Genomic DNA, 19,501 nt, shown 5'->3' on the forward strand with positions numbered 1-19,501 from the left:
AGGGGTAATTCCATCCTATATATTATAGTTATACTTATAGGACTTGTGAAGTTAGATATTTCTGCACATACAGTCATTTATCAAACTTGTCTCCTTCTCCCGATATGCCGCTTTCCCTCCCAGTGTTACTGTCTAGGTAACTGACCACCACTCTACTCTAAAAGCAGGGATCTGGCTGCTGTATATACAGCAATAACACACATGTATAGAGATATAGGGGGAGATTTATCAGACATGGTGTAAAGTGACCCTGGCTCAGTCGCCCCCGGCAACCAATCAGATTCCACCCTTCATTTTCCAAAGAGTCTGTGAGGAATGAAAGGTGGAATCTGATTGGTTGCCGGGGGCGACTGAGCCAGTCTCACTTTACACCATGTCTGATAAATCTCTCCCATAGTGTGCGTATACCGCATATGTATGAATATGTATTATACTATATACACCAGCCAAACCACAATTTGTAGAGCAGAGTGGTGGTCGGTAACCTAGGCAACAAGCTATTACCAACAGGAGGGAAAGAGCAGCATATCAGGAGAAGGAGACAAGTCTGCTGAATGACTGTATGTGCAGAACTTGACTACAAGTAGATGAGATGGGACTGGCCCTTTAAGGCGGTGGTCAGATGGAGCAGTCTTATTGTGCAGAGAACACACCCTGTCTGAACGCGCCCCGATCCTACAGCTGAGCGGCACCAAGAAGCCCATCCGAGCGCAGAGCGTAAAACCACAAAAACAGCAAAGAAACACAAAGTCACGCTGAGGAGCAAAGAGCGAGGAGAAGGGACACCCCCCCTCCACACCACCACCGGCCGCCCCTTCCTGTCCTCACACCTGATTTACTGAATCCATTGTATTCATAAGCGGCCGTCACCGGGGAGGAGAACAACAACACACAGACTGACTGAGAGGGAGGTATACACATACAGGCCGTCAGAGACTGATCCGTCAGGAGAGGAGAGAGAGGGGCTGGAGACTGATCCATCAGGAGAGGAGAGAGAGGGGCTGGAGACTGATCCATCAGGAGAGGAGAGAGAGAGGGGCTGGAGACTGATCCATCAGGAGGAGAGGAGAGAGAGGGGCTGGAGACTGATCCCTCAGGAGAGGAGAGAGAGGGGCTGGAGACTGATTAGTCAGGAGAGGAGAGAGAAGGGCTGGAGACTGATCCATCAGGAGGAGAGAGAGGGGCTGGAGACTGATCCATCAGGAGAGGAGAGAGAGGGGCTGAAGACTGATCCATCAGGAGGGGAGAGAGAGGGGCTGGAGACTGATCCATCAGGAGAGGAGAGAGAGGGGCTGAAGACTGATCCATCAGGAGGGGAGAGAGAGGGGCTGGAGACTGAGGAGAGGAGAGAGAGAGGCTGGAGACTGATCCGTCAGGAGAGGAGAGAGAGGGGCTGGAGACTGATTAGTCAGGAGAGGAGAGAGAAGGGCTGGAGACTGATCCATCAGGAGGAGAGAGAGGGGCTGGAGACTGATCCATCAGGAGAGGGGAGAGGGGGGCTGGAGACTGATCCATCAGGAGAGGAGAGAGAGTGGCTGGAGACTGATCCATCAGGAGGGGAGAGAGAGGGGCTGAAGACTGATCCATCAGGAGGGGAGAGAGAGGGGCTGGAGACTGAGGAGAGGAGAGAGAGAGGCTGGAGACTGATCCGTCAGGAGAGGAGAGAGAGGGGCTGGAGACTGATTAGTCAGGAGAGGAGAGAGAAGGGCTGGAGACTGATCCATCAGGAGGAGAGAGAGGGGCTGGAGACTGATCCATCAGGAGAGGGGAGAGGGGGGCTGGAGACTGATCCATCAGGAGAGGAGAGAGAGGGTCTGGAGACTGATCCACCAGGAGAGGAGAGAGAGGGTCTGGAGACTGATCCATCAGGAGAGGAGAGAGAGGGTCTGGAGACTGATCCATCAGGAGAGGAGAGAGAGGGTCTGGAGACTGATCCATCAGGAGAGGAGAGAGAGGGGCTGGAGACTGATCCATCAGGAGAGGAGAGAGAGGGGCTGGAGACTGATCCATCAGGAGAGGAGAGAGAGGGGCTGGAGACTGATCCATCAGGGGAGGAGAGAGAGGGGCTGGAGACTGATCCATCAGGGGAGGAGAGAGAGAGGGGCTGGAGACTGATCCATCAGGAGAGGAGAGAGAGAGAGGGGCTGAAGACTGATCCATCAGGAGGGGAGAGAGAGGGGCTGGAGACTGATCCATCAGGAGAGGAGAGAGAGGGGCTGAAGACTGATCCATCAGGAGGGGAGAGAGAGGGGCTGGAGACTGATCCATCAGGAGAGGAGAGAGAGGGGCTGAAGACTGATCCATCAGGAGGGGAGAGAGAGGGGCTGGAGACTGAGGAGAGGAGAGAGAGAGGCTGGAGACTGATCCGTCAGGAGAGGAGAGAGAGGGGCTGGAGACTGATTAGTCAGGAGAGGAGAGAGAAGGGCTGGAGACTGATCCATCAGGAGGAGAGAGAGGGGCTGGAGACTGATCCATCAGGAGAGGGGAGAGGGGGGCTGGAGACTGATCCATCAGGAGAGGAGAGAGAGGGGCTGGAGACTGATCCATCAGGAGAGGAGAGAGAGGGGCTGAAGACTGATCCATCAGGAGGGGAGAGAGAGGGGCTGAAGACTGATCCATCAGGAGGGGAGAGAGAGGGGCTGGAGACTGAGGAGAGGAGAGAGAGAGGCTGGAGACTGATCCGTCAGGAGAGGAGAGAGAGGGGCTGGAGACTGATTAGTCAGGAGAGGAGAGAGAGGGGCTGGAGACTGATCCATCAGGAGGAGAGAGAGGGGCTGGAGACTGATCCATCAGGAGAGGGGAGAGGGGGGCTGGAGACTGATCCATCAGGAGAGGAGAGAGAGGGTCTGGAGACTGATCCATCAGGAGAGGAGAGAGAGGGTCTGGAGACTGATCCATCAGGAGAGGAGAGAGAGAGAGGGGCTGGAGACTGATCCATCAGGAGAGGAGAGAGAGAGGGGCTGGAGACTGATCCATCAGGAGAGGAGAGAGAGGGGCTGGAGACTGATCCATCAGGAGAGGAGAGAGAGGGGCTGGAGACTGATCCATCAGGAGAGGAGAGAGAGGGGCTGGAGACTGATCCATCAGGAGAGGAGAGAGAGGGGCTGGAGACTGATCCATCAGGAGAGGAGAGAGAGGGGCTGGAGACTGATCCATCAGGAGAGAGAGAGAGAGGCTGGAGACTGATCCATCAGGAGAGGAGAGAGAGAGGGGCTGGAGACTGATCCATCAGGAGAGGAAAGAGAGGGGCTGGAGACTGATCCATCAGGAGAGGAGAGAGAGGGGCTGGAGACTGATCCATCAGGAGAGGAGAGAGAGGGGCTGGAGACTGATTAGTCAGGAGAGGAGAGAGAGGGGCTGGAGACTGATTAGTCAGGAGAGGAGAGAGAGGGGCTGGAGACTGATCCATCAGGAGAGAGAGAGAGAGGCTGGAGACTGATCCATCAGGAGAGGAGAGAGAGAGGGGCTGGAGACTGATCCATCAGGAGAGGAGAGAGAGGGGCTGGAGACTGATCCATCAGGAGAGGAGAGAGAGGGGCTGGAGACTGATCCATCAGGAGAGGAGAGAGAGGGGCTGGAGACTGATTAGTCAGGAGAGGAGAGAGAGGGGCTGGAGACTGATTAGTCAGGAGAGGAGAGAGAGGGGCTGGAGACAATTGTCAGACAGTTCCCCTGATGGATGTGACTATATGGATATGTGTGTATACAGAAGAGAAACTGTATAAATGTTATAATATCCTAAAGAGAAACCCTAATAATAATAATAATAATAAAAATAATAATAATTTCCTCTCTAATCTTCGGGGTTCTGATGGTTTCTGTTTGTAGCTGAATCTTTTCTATCAGCCGTGAATCCTCGGAGTCTCCAGACGTTACGGTCTCTTCCCTCGGGATATCCTGACTTCCTGTCTAATTCCACAAATATTTACTGTAGGTATCCTGTATCTCAGCTGTATCTAAGCTGTATCACATTGGGCCATGTTATGGGAAGCAAACTAAGGAGTATTCTGTATCTAAGCTGTATGACACGGGGGCTAGAGGACGCTCAGGACGGTGGTGGTGGGGGGGGGGATGTACTGAAAGGACGGAGGGGGGGGGTGGACGGTCAGGCAGAGGGGGGGGTGTACTGTCAGGACGGAGGGGGGGGGGGGTGGACGGTCAGGCAGAGGGGGGGGGGGGGTGTACTGTCAGGACGGAGGGGGGGGTGGACGGTCAGGCAGAGGGGGGGGGGATGTACTGTCAGGACGGAGGGGGGGGGGTGGTGGTGAAGGACGGTCAGGCAGAGGGGGGGGTGGGGGTGAAGGACGGTCAGGCAGAGGGGGGGTGGGGGGTGAAGGACGGTCAGGCAGAGGGGGGGTGGGGGTGGAGGACGGTCAGGCAGAGGGGGGGTGGGGGTGAAGGACGCTCAGGCAGAGGGGGGGTGGGGTGGAGGACAGTCAGGCAGAGGGGGGGTGGGGTGGAGGACGGTCAGGCAGAGGGGGGGTGTAGGTCTTGGTGTCAGTGATTTCCTCCTGGAAGCTCCGGTGACTCATCAGTCTACACATGACCATGTAATATACATATATCCTCCCCCTATACACGGACGCTTCCATCATCCTTCTGGGAATGGGGGATCTGACTGGCCGTCTATACAGCAGATACGGGACCTCCGCTCATAAACCTCTTCTAGGAGGCCGTGACCTGATCCCTCAGGGGTCAACCGGAATTTTAGAGGACGTGAACTGAAGCTACGGAAACCAGAGAGCCTAGAAATCATTTCCCAACAAGACGCAACGCCTACAGCTCCGACGTAACACAACGCCATATGGAGACCCCCCCAAAGCCTCCACCGAGCGCTCACATAACAGCGGGGAAAAAGCCACATGACCAATCCTACTGGTCTCATAGATATAAGCTGCTGCCAGAGGAGTCTGGAGGAGGAGGAAGAAAGGGGGACAGAAGAGCCTGGAGGTGGAGGAGAGAGGGAGAAAGAGAGGAGGGGGGGGGGTCGAGGGGGGGGAGGGGAGAGGAACACTGAGGAGGAGGAGGAGAGGGGGACAGAGGAGCCCGGAGGTGGACGAGAAGGGGGGGGGGGGGGGAGAAGAGGAACACAGAGGAAGAGGAGGAGGAGGAACAGAGGCGCCCGGAGGAGGAGGAGAGGGGGACAGCGGAGCCCGGAGGAGGAGGGGGGGGACAGAGGAACTAAGGAGAGGGGGGGGGGGGGCACAGGAGTCTGGCAGCGGCTTCCTCCCCCCTCCTCATTCTGAATACATGCAGCACCCTCTTCCGGCAGACAACTCATCACTGATGTTACTAGAACGGTATATAGTAATATATAGTATGAAGCCGTGTGCGGCTCTGAACCCGCCGACACTCCAGCACTGAAGGGGTTACGCGGCTTACACGTTATTCAGCTGCACAGAGGGAGAAGACCACTGAGAGCGGCGGGTAATCCTTAAGCTCCATTCTCATTCACTTCTGCATATAACCGTAAAGACAACAGAGCCGCGCAGCTAAAACAGCTTCTCATTCATTCCCACGGAGGCCGCGGCCCGGCGCAGACTTCTCCAATAATGGGGCTTCCAGCAGGAAATGGAGCCGCAGCCGAGGAGCGCCGCTCTGGAGCACACAATGGTCTCTTCTCTCCAGACACTTCCGTCCACAAAGATGTGTGAAGATGCAGCAGAAAGAGGAAGCGAGGATCATAGGGAAGAAGCAGAAACCTCCCCCGGACAGTGATCGGCAACACTACAACTCCCATCATACCCCAACAGTCATCCATGTGATCTACTGCAGCATCACCTTCCCCAACCTGTGCTGTGCCAGCTGATACAAGACTACAACTCCCATCATACCCCAACAGTCATCCATGTAATCTACTGCAGTGTCTCCTCCCCTAACCTGTGCTGTGCCAGCTGATGCAAGACTACAACTCCCATCATACCCCAACAGTCATCCATGTAATCTACTGCAGTGTCCCCTCCCCTAACCTGTTCCAGCTGATGCAAGACTACAACTCCCATCATACCCCAACAGTCATCCATGTAATCTACTGCAGCATCCCCTTCCCCAACCTGTGCTGTGCCAGCTGATGCAAGACTACAACTCCCATCATACCCCAACAGTCATCCATGTAATCTACTGCAGCATCCCCTCCCCTAACCAGTGCTGTGCCAGCTGATGCAAGACTACAACTCCCATCATTCCCCAACAGTCATCCATGTAATCTACTGCAGTGTCCCCTCCCCTAACCTGTGCCAGCTGATGTAACACTACAACTCCCATCATGATCTAAAAGCCTTTCACATGGTCAAATGTCGTGTTCCCCAACCTGCAGCTCTCCAGCTTTTGCAAAACTACAACTCCCACCATGTCCTGTCAGCTCCAGCTGGTACACAGGTTCTCCTGGGCGATATAATGTACTGCCGGCTTATGATCTCTGTTGCTGTGGCTCTCCAGCTCTTAAGTAACTACAACTCCCTGAGCTCCCTGCTGTCAGCGCATGCTGGGAGTTATAGTTTTGCCATCATCCAGCTAACTCACGGATATAAGCTGGAAATCCATTCTCCACCAAGCAGCAAGTCACACAGGGCATAGTTAGACCTCCAGCTGCTGCACAACTACAATCCCTATCATGCATGGAGAGCTAAAGCTATGTCTGCCCAGGAATGATGGGAGTTGTAGTTCTACAACAGCTGGAGGGGCCACAAGTATGACACCTGTGATATAGAAGAACCTCAGACACCTGACAATCAGAACTGTCAGAGGTACATGAGGTCTCTGTATGTGTCAGGGAATGCTGGGAATTGTAGTTCTGGAGAGCAACAGGTCGGAGACCGCTGACGGCGTCCAAATAAAAAGTTTGCGTGAAATTTGCTCCAATCTAAAAGAAAATGGAACAAATGTAAAAACCGCTGAATTCTGCAATGTTTCCTGACAGAGAAGTGACAGGAGGCTGCGTGCATTGTCCGGGGGAGGCTGCGGGGGGCGCCGCAGCGGCTGTGTTTGCCGTATTATTTCCCATCTTCAAAAACACAACATAGAAAAATTTCCCACTCGATTACACAAAGACAGAAGGTCCCCGCCGGCCATTTAATTCCAGCCGCGGCCCACGGGGGCCATTATCCTCTGCTGTATACACCGCCGTGCAATAGAGCTGTCCATTCAGATTAGAAAACACCCCACCAGGAATGTGGGCCGGGGTTCCCACGGAGGCCATTGTGCGGAGGATGTAGTCACAAGTGAGGAATGTGAGGCCGGCGAGGACGGCAGGTTACACCACCACGCCAACACACTTTCCCCTAGTTTCTATATAACCAGCGTCCGGGATGAGTCTAACAGCAAAGCCAGAAAGCCAGTGATCCACGGTGAGGCGTCCCACCGAGAGGGTGGAAAGTTACCCGACATCTCTTACCTCAGCGCTCGGGGATACACCTCCTGGGGTCCAGGCTCGCCCAAAGGAATAAAACTTAATCCAATGCCTTTATAATCCAAGGACAAAGCAAAAAGATGTGACAAAAAGGACAAAAATTTAAAAAATAAAATAAAAAATATGCCACAAAAAAGCCTAAAAATGCCCGACAAAAAAGCCAAAAAGCAACAAAAAAAGCCAAAACCAAAAAAGAACAAAAATGTAAAAAAAAAATCCCTAAAAGGTGCAGTAACAGCGGCGTCCTCCCTGCGGAGCGGAGCTGGAGACACTGGGATCCTCCGATACAGGAATCTATCTGGCCGGAATACTTTTCCTGTGTCAGGAAGGCGGTGTCGTCACCGTTGCGTTTCGCCTTTGAACTGTTGAGAGCTCGGGGAAAACATTTGCAGCAGGAATGAGAGTTAATGGAAGCGTCGGAGGGAGCGAGCCTGCAGCGGGCGGCCCAATGACAGCAGCAGTGGCGGTATTGGCCGCTCTGCGCGCTCCCCGGCTCTCCAGCACGCACACACTTTTCCCCAGGACATCCTGGCCGCACACAATGGCCGCACACAACAATGCACAATGTGAAAAGGTTGGTTGCGCTCGGTGTATCTGTCATTTCCTACTCGCAGGGTTTGTTTTGTGGAGTTGTCATTTTTCTAGCAACAAAAGGAGAGGCCCCCGCGCCCCAGGGCTCAGGTACAGAGGGCAGGCATGCGGCCACATACACACCAACACCCCACCGGGCGTGCAAGAGAGAAAAACACTCATAGAACTTGTAATTTAGTTTTATTTAAAAATCTCCAGTATTCCAGTACTTATCAGCTGCTGTATGACCTGCAGAAGTGGTGTAATCTCTCCAGTCTGACACAGTGCTCTCTGCTGCCACCTCTGTCCATGTCAGGAACTGTCCAGAGCAGCAGCGAATCCCCATAGAAAACCTCTCCTGCTCTGGACAGTTCCTGACATGGACAGAGGTGGCAGCAGAGAGCATTGATTTGAAAGAAAAAAAGATTTTCGCTGGAGAATAAATTTACAATACAAACTAATATAACTTTATTAAAGGGAAAGTGCGGCGCTAAAAAATTATTTACAGACTAACACACATTACAAAGTTATACAACTTTGTAATGTATGTTATGTCTGTGAATGGCCCCCTTCCCCGTGTCCCACCACCCCCACCCGTGTACCCGGAAGTGTGGTGCGCTATACTCACCTGTCACGTGCCGACACCCGTCTCCGATCTTCAGCGAGTGACATCTTCTTCAGGCAGACGGCGAACAGCTCCCGACTGTCCCGAATGCCGGCCGCCCTCTGATGCTCAGCCGCGATTGGCGGCCAATCGTGGCTGAGCACAGTTGTGACGCGGCGGAGGGGGGAAGGGCAGCAGCAACTCAGCCGTCCGAAGATGACTTTTGGCACAAGATGGCGGACTGCCCTCAACACGGATCAGGTAATTTATAATGCACCACACTTCCGGGTACACAGGTGGGGGTGGGGGGACATGGGGAACGGGGCCATTCACAGACATAACATACATTACAAAGTTGTATAACTGTGTAATGTGTGTTATTCTGTGAATAATTTCTGAGCGCCGCACTACCCCTTTAAAAACTTTATTAATGTATTAGTACAATTTTTTTGGAGTACCCCTTTACACACAGCAAACTGCAATGAAAGGAAAACAAGGGTGTCACTGACCCCATGGATCCTGTCCGGGCTGTAATGCAGGGAAACCTTATAACAACATCACAGAACCCCCCCAGACACAGGAGCCGCCGCTCACCTTTCACCTTGGCGATCACCGTCCCGGCAGCGCCCAGGATATCCACAGAGTTTAGCGTCTGGTGTTTGCTGATCACCCCCTTCAGCACCCGCAGCAGCTCCCCCAGACGCTCATGGACCACATGGTGCAGGCTCTCCTGCTTCTCTGCAAAAGAAATGGAGAAAAGACTCATGAGAACCAATGAAACCTGAAGTCACTCACCATAATATACTCTATATACTCCTCCTGATCCCAGCGAGCTGCCGGCACAGACACCGGAGTTTCAGGAACAATTAATCTTGATTAGTCGTTTGATTGTTTCCTGCACAGACGCTTAAATTCACATGATAATCTGTCTGTGTAAGAGGACCAGAGGAGCCCATAGTGTGTCCGCACCTACACAAGCCCCACATCCCCGCAGCAGTGTACGGCCGGGTTCACACTGGACAAGTTAGGGGTTTGGATGGAGAAACAGGTTGGGAGAACGCAAAAACGTAACCTAGCCTCTGATGGTGGGACGCAGTGCTGGCGGCTGGACGCTGCGACAGACTGAGCGCTTGTTGGTAACAGGCATATCACAGGGGTATCACAGGACTACCACAGGGGTATCACAGGACTACCACAGGGGTATCACAGGCCCACCACAGGCCCATCACAGGGGTATCACAGGACTACCACAGGGGTATCACAGGACTACCACAGGCCCATCACAGGGGTATCACAGGACCATCACAGGGGTATCACAGGACCATCACAGGGGTATCACAGGACCATCACAGGACTACCACAGGCCCATCACAGGGGTATCACAGGACCACCACAGGACCACCACAGGGGTATCACAGGACCACCACAGGGGTATCACAGGGGTATCACAGGACCATCACAGGACTACCACAGGCCCATCACAGGACTACCACAGGGGTATCACAGGACTATCACAGGCCCATCACAGGGGTATCACAGGACCACCACAGGACCACCACAGGGGTATCACAGGACCACCACAGGGGTATCACAGGGGTATCACAGGACCATCACAGGACTACCACAGGCCCATCACAGGACTACCACAGGGGTATCACAGGACTACCACAGGGGTATCACAGGACTACCACAGGCCCATCACAGGGGTATCACAGGACTACCACAGGACTACCACAGGACTACCACAGGCCCATCACAGGGGTATCACAGGGGTATCACAGGACTACCACAGGACTACCACAGGGGTATCACAGGACTACCACAGGACTACCACAGGACTACCACAGGGGTATCACAGGACTACCACAGGCCCATTACAGGGGTATCACAGGCCCATCACAGGGGTATCACAGGACTACCACAGGCTCATCACAGGGGTATCACAGGCCCATCACAGGGGTATCACAGGACTACCACAGGCCCATCACAGGGGTATCACAGAGATATCACAGGGGTATCACAGGCCCATCACAGGACTACCACAGGCCCATCACAGGGGTATCACAGGGCTACCACAGGGGTATCACAGGACTACCACAGGACTACCACAGGCCCATCACAGGACTACCACAGGGGTATCACAGGACTACCACAGGGGTACCACAGGCCCATTACAGGGGTAGCACAGGCCCATCACAGGGGTATCACAGGACTACCACAGGACTACCACAGGCCCATCACAGGGGTATCACAGGACTACCACAGGGGTATCACAGGACTACCACAGGGGTATCACAGGACTACCACAGGACCACCACAGGCCCATTACAGGGGTATCACAGGACCACCACAGGCCCATCACAGGGGTATCACAGGACCATCACAGGGGTATCACAGGGGTATCACAGGCCTTGATGGAAACCTGCAGTGACCTACACGGCTGGAGAGATGGGGGTCTGTGGGGCACATACTATAGGGGGCTGAGAAGTAGCAGCACAGACATGAGGAATGTACAAGCATCACCCTATGGAGGTGCAGGGGCCGAGCGGTGGTCCCGGGCCTCAGTCTCCCGCTGCCTCCCCCTCCTCAGGGTTCACAATGGAGATCACTACTACACAATCCGCCATCTATACTGTGTGATAACTACCGCCATATTGTGCAGTACACAGGTCACCTGTACAGAATATCAGCAGCTACAGCCGTATAGGGCAGTATGGAGACAGTGCAGACATCGCAGACCCCCAGCTGCCTCTCACTAGACTCTGCACACAAGGGGTTAAGCAGGCAATGGGTTATTTCCCTCCAGCTCACACGTCAGTGCGGTTGTGGTGCGAAGATTGTACCGGCTCAGACATCCCGCCATCAGGAGGAGCCGCAGCAGAGCGCAAGATCACATGCTGCACCGCACGTCAGGTATCAACACATCTACGGCGTATCTAATGTATCCACACATATAGAGCGTATTTAATGAATCCGCTGCCATGTCCTGTGTGATCTGACCGCTCTGCGGGGCCCATACACGGTGAGCTGCCATGTCCTGTGTGATCTGACCGCTCTGTGGGGCCCCATACATGTCCTGTGTGATCTGACCGCTCTGCGGGGCCCATACACAGTGAGCTGCCATGTCCTGTGTGATCTGACCGCTCTGTGGGGCCCCATACATGTCCTGTGTGATCTGACTGCTCTGCGGGGCCCATACACAGCGAGCTGCCATGTCCTGTGTGATCTGACCGCTCTGCGGGGCCCATACACAGCGAGCTGCCATGTCCTGTGTGACCTGACCGCTCTGTGGGGCCCCATACACAGCGAGATGCCATGTCCTGTGTGATCTGACCGCTCTGCGGGGCCCCATACACTGCGAGCTGCCATGTCCTGTGGGATCAGGTAACATAGAGTTAGGCTGTCAGGGCATGCTGGGAGTTGTAGTCTGGTGGCAGCAGGAGGGTGGCAGGATGGGTAACAATGGGTTAGGCTGTCGGGGCATGCTGGGAGTTGTAGTGTGGCGGCAGGATAGGTAACGTTGCACTAGCGGCTTTGGAGGAAATGATGTAACCTCCTGAGAATATTCAGCAGCTCTGCGGACACTAAATGGTTAATGTGATCTGTACAAACACAAAGGCCGCATTAATCAAACAAACGCAACAGGAGGAATTTGGGATCCGCAGGAGCCAAGAGCCGGATCAGGTAATGTGGCTGCCGCTGCCAAGAGGAAAGACACGATGTGCAACTAGTTTGGCCACATTCTGGATATGATCCGCCACGGCCTGGCGACCTGCGCAGCCGGAGAGCGAAGAAATCCGCTCAGCGCGGAAACACGGAGAAGCAGCGACGAAAACAACAACTCTGCTAAACAGAAAGGCAGCGGCAGCGACTCTGACCGGGTGGCGGTGGTGGTGACCTGGGGGGCAGTGGTGGCGACTCTAACCCAGGTGGAAGTGACTGACTGGGCAATGGTGACCCTGATCCGGGTGGTGGTGGTGGTAGTAGTGACCCTGATCTGGACATCGGTGGTGGTAGTGACCTTGACCCAGGTGGTGGCAGTGACAGCAGACGGACGGTGACCCTGATCTGGGCGGTGGCACAGGACATTTCTCGTATATAATTAACCAAAGCAATTGAACCACCAATAGTTAAGTCCATTACGCATTACGCATCTACAGGGCAGGACTACATATCATGGATTATATACCCTGAGGTTTGAGTATATCTGTATGAATTTGACACTATATGTAACTTTGTACTAGGTTGCTTCTGAACTGCACTTGCAGCTCTATATATATTGGTTTACATTTTTTCTATGCACCTTCTTACCTCTATGGGCTGATTGATATACCATCAATGGTCGAGATATAGTAGCTACACTATCTATTTATTTATTTGCTTTGCCCCGTATACCATCTGATGTATGTATTGTATGTTTTTGGCTCCCTTTTTAATATGTGTTTTTAAATCATATATATTTCTATGTATGCTATCAATAAAGTAATTTTTTTCAATATATGTAGATTATTGTCCAGCATTATTTATTTGTAGGTGCTATTTCTTGTGTAGATGCGTAATGGACTTAACCATTGGTGGTTCAATTGCTTTGGTTAATTAATCTGTGTTTTCCTGTAGTTTGCTACAGATATCTGAACTGTGAGATGGATTTCAGGACTCGGGATCAGTCCTGGATAACACGCATTAATAATGCCTTTGGGAGTGATAACATACAGACACCGGATACGGTACAGAAGAACGCGGTCAAAAATAATTTAAAAAGTTTACTTCACAAACGAATGAAGACATGGTGGAACAAAACATCATTGGAAAATTATATTCAGAAAGGTTTGATTCCACGTGGTTTAAGGATTCAAGTATTCCCATCCTTTGCGATTGACGATGATGAATTCAAACTAAAATGGGAAGAGGCATGTACAATTTGTTCAAAACAATTTCTCTCCCTAATAGTGGGTCTCAACGCTAAAGCATTGGAGAGTATGGAAAAGGAAATAGAACAAATCCAGGGTGAGTTCTATAAAGACATGACGCCAACTGAACTGGAAACTCTCAAGAATGAAATGGAACAGTGGTTTGATGAGTGGGAAAAACCAATCCAAGCTACTAAGGTTAAGAAATTCCAACGGGATCTGATGGATTTTAATAATAAGAAGGTATATCGCTGGAGGCAACCTCGTTCCAATCTCACACGTACAGCTTCCACTACATCTTTAACATCAGTTGGGGCGGAGTCTAATATTTCTTCCGTGAGTAACCAAAGTCAGAGACGAGATATCCAGAGAGTGGAGAACATTAGAAGACAGGAATATTCAAGGAAATCGCCCAGACGATATGAAGATCAGGAACACCGTGGTGGCACATCAAAGGTAATTAACCTTTCTTCCATCTCTCTTTCCCTTGATCAAATTCGTGTGCTTGAGTTGGGTCTTTCTTTCTCCCCAGCGGCCAAATTCGACCAGTTTTCGGCGCTGAAGGATTTACAGTTATTTGGTAGAAAACTATTTTTTAAGCGTATTTTTGAAAATAAAAAACAAGGTTTAATGCCTACGAGGGAGGAACAACATGCAGTGCAGAATTTGATGGATTTACTGACTGAAAATGAGACGAATATGGATGCAACAGTGACAATGGGTAAGTTTCCACAACATCTACTCCCCCGATCTACCCGGTTTCCGGTATTGGCCACATGCCCGGCCATTGATATGTTTATTAAAATGGTCACCCGAGAATTTGAATGTATCCCGGAAAATATCAGAAATGACAACTTGTCTGATAGAGAGAGAGCAGCATTACTCCAACTCTCCCGACTGGAAGGAGTGATTATAAAGCCGTCGGACAAAGGCGGAAATGTTGTCATCTGGCCTTCAGATCTGTATGAGAGGGAGATGTATAGGCAATTGCGAGATGCATCCTGCTATAAAAAACTTACTTTTAATCCTCTCTCCAAATTCAGGGAGGAGCTGCATCAACTCACATCACAAGCTGTGGAAAAGAGCATATTGAGTAAGAAAGAAGCTATGGCACTGAACATTGAGGAGCCATCCATTGCCACCATATATCTGCTCCCGAAGGTACACAAGGACCAACGAAATCCACCTGGCAGACCCATAGTATCTGGCAACAACAATCTATGTGAACCACTCGCCAAATATATTGATTATATTTTACGCCCTTTAGTGGAAGATCTGCCCTCCTATATCAAAGATACAGGAGACCTACTTCTGAAGTTTGATGGAGTGCAATTGGAGTCTGACATGTACATTGTCACGTGCGACGTGGAATCATTATATACATCTATAAGACACCAGGATGGCCTAAAGGCAGTGGAATTTTTTCTTGGATCTAGTAATATATCTCCGGACCTTTGCGACTTCACGGTGAGAGCCTTATCCTTTGTTCTCACTCATAATTTCTTCTTATTTAAGGGGTCCCTCTTCCTACAGCTCCAGGGGACGGCCATGGGGGCGGCATGTGCCCCCTCCTATGCCAACCTATTTCTGGGGCTGTGGGAGAGGGAAATCTTCCAATCAGAACCAGTGAGGGGAATAGAAAATGTCCAGATGTGGGGTCGATATATTGACGATATTGTGATGGTGTGGCAGGGTTCCATTGGGGACCTAGAGGCATTTATGACATGCTTAAATCAGAACCCATATAACATCAAATTGACCCATAAAATAAGTCGAGAAGTGATTGACTTCCTTGACGTTTCCTTACAGGTGGACACGGCAGGGTTTGTACAAACAGACTTATATAGAAAGAAGACTTCTGCAAATACTGTACTACATGCACAGTCATCCCATCCGAACCACCTGATAAGAAATATCCCAGTTGGTCAATTTCTGCGAGCAAGACGGATATGCTCCAATGATGCCGCTTTTGAACGACAAGCAATTGATCTGACCCACCGATTCCGTGAAAGAGGTTATAGTAATCGCTGCATTAAGAGAGCTTATAACCGAGCAAAGAATGCCGATCGTCGGGAGTTACTAAGACCCAAAAACAAATTAGAGTCTTCAGATTCAAAGGTAAGATTTATATCTGAATTTAGCTCCCACAGTAAGGAAATGGCTGATGCTTTGGATAAACATTGGCCTATCCTTATGACGGACCCAATACTGAGAAATATTCTTGATCCCACAGTGTCGATAACATACAGAAGATCTCGGAATCTCCGGGACCTTCTAGTTCGAAGTCACTATAATTCAGGGAGAATCCCTGGGATCTTTGGCTCAAGGGGTCCCAGATGGGGGTCAGGCCCTTGCAAAGGATGCGTAGCCTGCCCAAATATGGAGAAGACCACTGTCTTTTTTTCATCGGGTGGAACGAGAGAGTTTAAGATCTGCCATTCCATATCCTGCGAAACCAAAACTGTGGTATATTTCGCTACGTGTCCCTGTAACTTAATCTATATTGGAATGACTTCGCGGCAACTTAGGAGAAGAATCCGCGAACATGTGTTGGACATCAGAGCGGCAAGGGATGCAACAGTGATGGAGGAATTAAAGACCATTCCCCGTCACTTTAAGTCTGTTCACAACTGCGATGATTCTCTTCTCAAAGTTCGGGGAATTGAAGCTCTATACCACAGTGAGAGAGGGGGTGACATGAAGAAACGGCTCGCCCAAAGAGAGACCATGTGGATTTACCGATTGAACACTCTAGCACCGTTTGGCCTGAATGAATATAATAGTTTTGCACCATTTCTATGAAATCCTTATATGTACGTTCTTATAGTACTCCGGTCAAGAAATACTCGCTTTTTCAGGTTTGTCTGGTTTTAGATTTATATATTTTAATTGTTTTTAGTGTTTGTATGGTTTCATTTTGAATGATTATGCGTTGGCCGATTGTATTCTTTTTCTTTGTATTATTATTATTTTTTATTTTTGATTTATTTATTTATTTATATTTCTTTATTTTTATGTTGTCTTATTTTTTCTTCTCTATCTCTTTTATAGGTGTAATATTATTGGATCCTCTGGCATGATATGCATGTATGTGGAATCCCTTTATTTACAGGAATGATATCGGACTGTAATATTTTCTTGAGACTATTTGCACTCTAATCTGCGTCATTTGGACTTTTTATAGTTGGCTATTTGAATCTTCGGTATATACAACACACCAGTTTCTTTATTTCCTTTGAGGATATAGGTTTTTTTTGAATTGATGGTGTACCAGTTAGCCCATTCTGTCGGCCCTTGCCCATGGGGTATGCATATATATATACATTCTTTATTTTATTTATCTTTCTATTTTTTTGACTGCTTGCGCAGTTTATGTGTATGCACTAGGGGTTAATTTGTGGAGGCATTATATATAAATTTTTGTGAGCACAATATCACTCCAGTCTATGAGAAACATAGACATCATAGGTACAACTATACATTAGGGAACAGACTGGTAGTGTAGTTTAGTGTGATTTATCAACTATATATATATTATTATTGGTACTACTATTATTATTATTTATTTATGTATTTATTACCAATTATGTATATATACATCAGATTAATTATGTATTAATATGGATTTTTACATTTATTTTTGTATTCATAGTTTAATTATTTATCACCTATGGTGTATATAGATATATAGATGTTTTTTTAGTTATCTACTGGGACATGTGGTTCTGTTGTGGATTCTATATTGGTGGGTACGGTATTTATGAATTATATATTTATTTATTACACTTTATAATTTGGTATTTATTATCTATTAGATTTATTATGTTTTTACATGAATTTTATCGTATTGTCGTTTATTCACGGTTGTATTATTTACTTATGGTATTTATATGTGTATATATATATATATATATATATATATATATTTTTTAGTTATATATATTTTTTATTTTTTAGTTCTGTATTGCTATACACAGTCTAGTGGTGGGTTTCATATAGTTAGGTTGTTGTGTATGAGTATATAATTATGCATATACACATACTTCCTTCTTTACACTTGTACACTTAATATTTTATTTTCAGTTTTTCATTAATGTATGCTTAGGGTTTTTTTCAATGTCTGATCTGTATTGGGTAAGTTTAGGGTAGGTATGCTTAATTAAATATATTATGGTTCACTTGAGTCACGTTTAACACTTTGCACATTGCACTTTTGCACTTTGAAGCTGGGTTCACACACTGTATACTTCAGTCAGTATTTGGTCCTCATGTCAGGTCCTCATAGCAACCAAAACCAGGAGTGGATTGAAAACACAGAAAGGCTCTGTTCACACAATGTTGAAATTGAGTGGATGGCCGTCATATAACGGTAAATAACTGCCATTATTTCAATATAACAGCCGTTGTTTTAAAATAACAGCAAAAATTTGCCATTAAATGACGGCCATCCACTCAATTACAACATTATGTGAACAGATCCTTTCTGTGTTTTCAATCCACTCCTGGTTTTGGTTGCTATACAGCCTCACAAATACAGCCTCAAATATACATAGTGTGAACCCAGCCTAACACTGTTTTTCACTAATCATGTATTTTTCTCATCATACTTATTTTTTCATTCATTTTTTATCACTAGTCACTTTCTTTATATACCCCCTTTTAATATCTATATGGCTGTGTATGTGTTTTTTTTTTTTTTTTGTGTTTCATTTTTTATGTCCAAGTCTCGTTTTTGTATTACTGCGCATGCGCCGGGTCCGGACCCTTTGGTCACGTGATGAGTTTCGGTCACGTGACCGGGAGTGTATTTATGTTTCCATGGCGTCTATGTATCCAGGAACCAGATGAGGTCACGTGGTGCGCTCTCGGTCACATGACCGGGATCGTATATATGTTACCATGGTACTGGGACTTCCGGGAACCGATAGATGAGTTCTCTACTTGGAGCATTTCCGGTATGACGCTTAAGTCATGTGACCTAAGAGCGGTCATGTGACCGCACGTACTTCCGGTCCGTGTCCGGAGACGGTCTCATAGGAATGATGCAGATTAGCATAGTAAGTAGGATACACCTGGTAAGGGGTGGGAGATTGGAAATGGGAAGTATTCTCTGATTGGTCGGTGGGATGATTTGTGATGCATGGTCAGCTGCATATGAGCAATTTGATTGGTATCTGGTTGTATAAATAAGACAAGTGACCTGATCTTTATTACCCTTGATAAAGCTTGCACAGCGAAACGCAGCGTTGGGTGAGTGGTGGTACAGGGCAGGACTACATATCATGGATTATATACCCTGAGGTTTGAGTATATCTGTATGAATTTGACACTATATGTAACTTTGTACTAGGTTGCTTCTGAACTGCACTTGCAGCTCTATATATATTGGTTTACATTTTTTCTATGCACCTTCTTACCTCTATGGGCTGATTGATATACCATCAATGGTCGAGATATAGTAGCTACACTATCTATTTATTTATTTGCTTTGCCCCGTATACCATCTGATGTATGTATTGTATGTTTTTGGCTCCCTTTTTAATATGTGTTTTTAAATCATATATATTTCTATGTATGCTATCAATAAAGTAATTTTTTTCAATATATGTAGATTATTGTCCAGCATTATTTATTTGTAGGTGCTATTTCTCGTATATATACAGACGCGGGGGATGGGGCTTCGGCTGCACGTCTGCTGTTTATGAATGTGCCCACCACACGCGGCGGCCGTCACCCTATGTGGGTCCATAAGCAGACAGTCTACTATGTGCCGCGCGTCTCCATTACTTTCAGTAGTTGCTGCAATGACATCAGATCTGTGGCCCCCGACCGCCATGACTGCCCCCTCCACAGCCGATCACTGTGCAGGGAAGTAACAGGAGGGGTGCTGCCATACACCAGAGCGCAGCGCACCCCTACACCAGAGGGCGGCGCACCCCTACACCAGAGCGCAACGCACCCCTACACCAGAGCGCGGCGCACCCCTACACCAGAGCGCGGCGCACCCCT

At 48.9% G+C, this 19,501-nt stretch overlaps 1 protein-coding gene across 1 annotated transcript in view; it reads right to left on the minus strand.

Annotated features, from left to right (window-relative positions):
• The window catches only part of ARHGAP29 (Rho GTPase activating protein 29), an 84,017-nt gene that overhangs the window by 24,454 nt on the left and 40,062 nt on the right, over positions 1 to 19,501 (minus strand). Inside the window, exon 3 of the mRNA XM_069967713.1 lies at positions 9,177 to 9,320. Coding sequence (XP_069823814.1) covers positions 9,177 to 9,320 — 144 coding nt within the window. The remainder of the gene's footprint in view (positions 1 to 9,176; positions 9,321 to 19,501) is intronic.

The sequence above is a fragment of the Dendropsophus ebraccatus genome, chromosome 4, assembly GCF_027789765.1.
Source record: "Dendropsophus ebraccatus isolate aDenEbr1 chromosome 4, aDenEbr1.pat, whole genome shotgun sequence".
NCBI classification, from domain to species: Eukaryota; Metazoa; Chordata; class Amphibia; order Anura; family Hylidae; genus Dendropsophus; species Dendropsophus ebraccatus.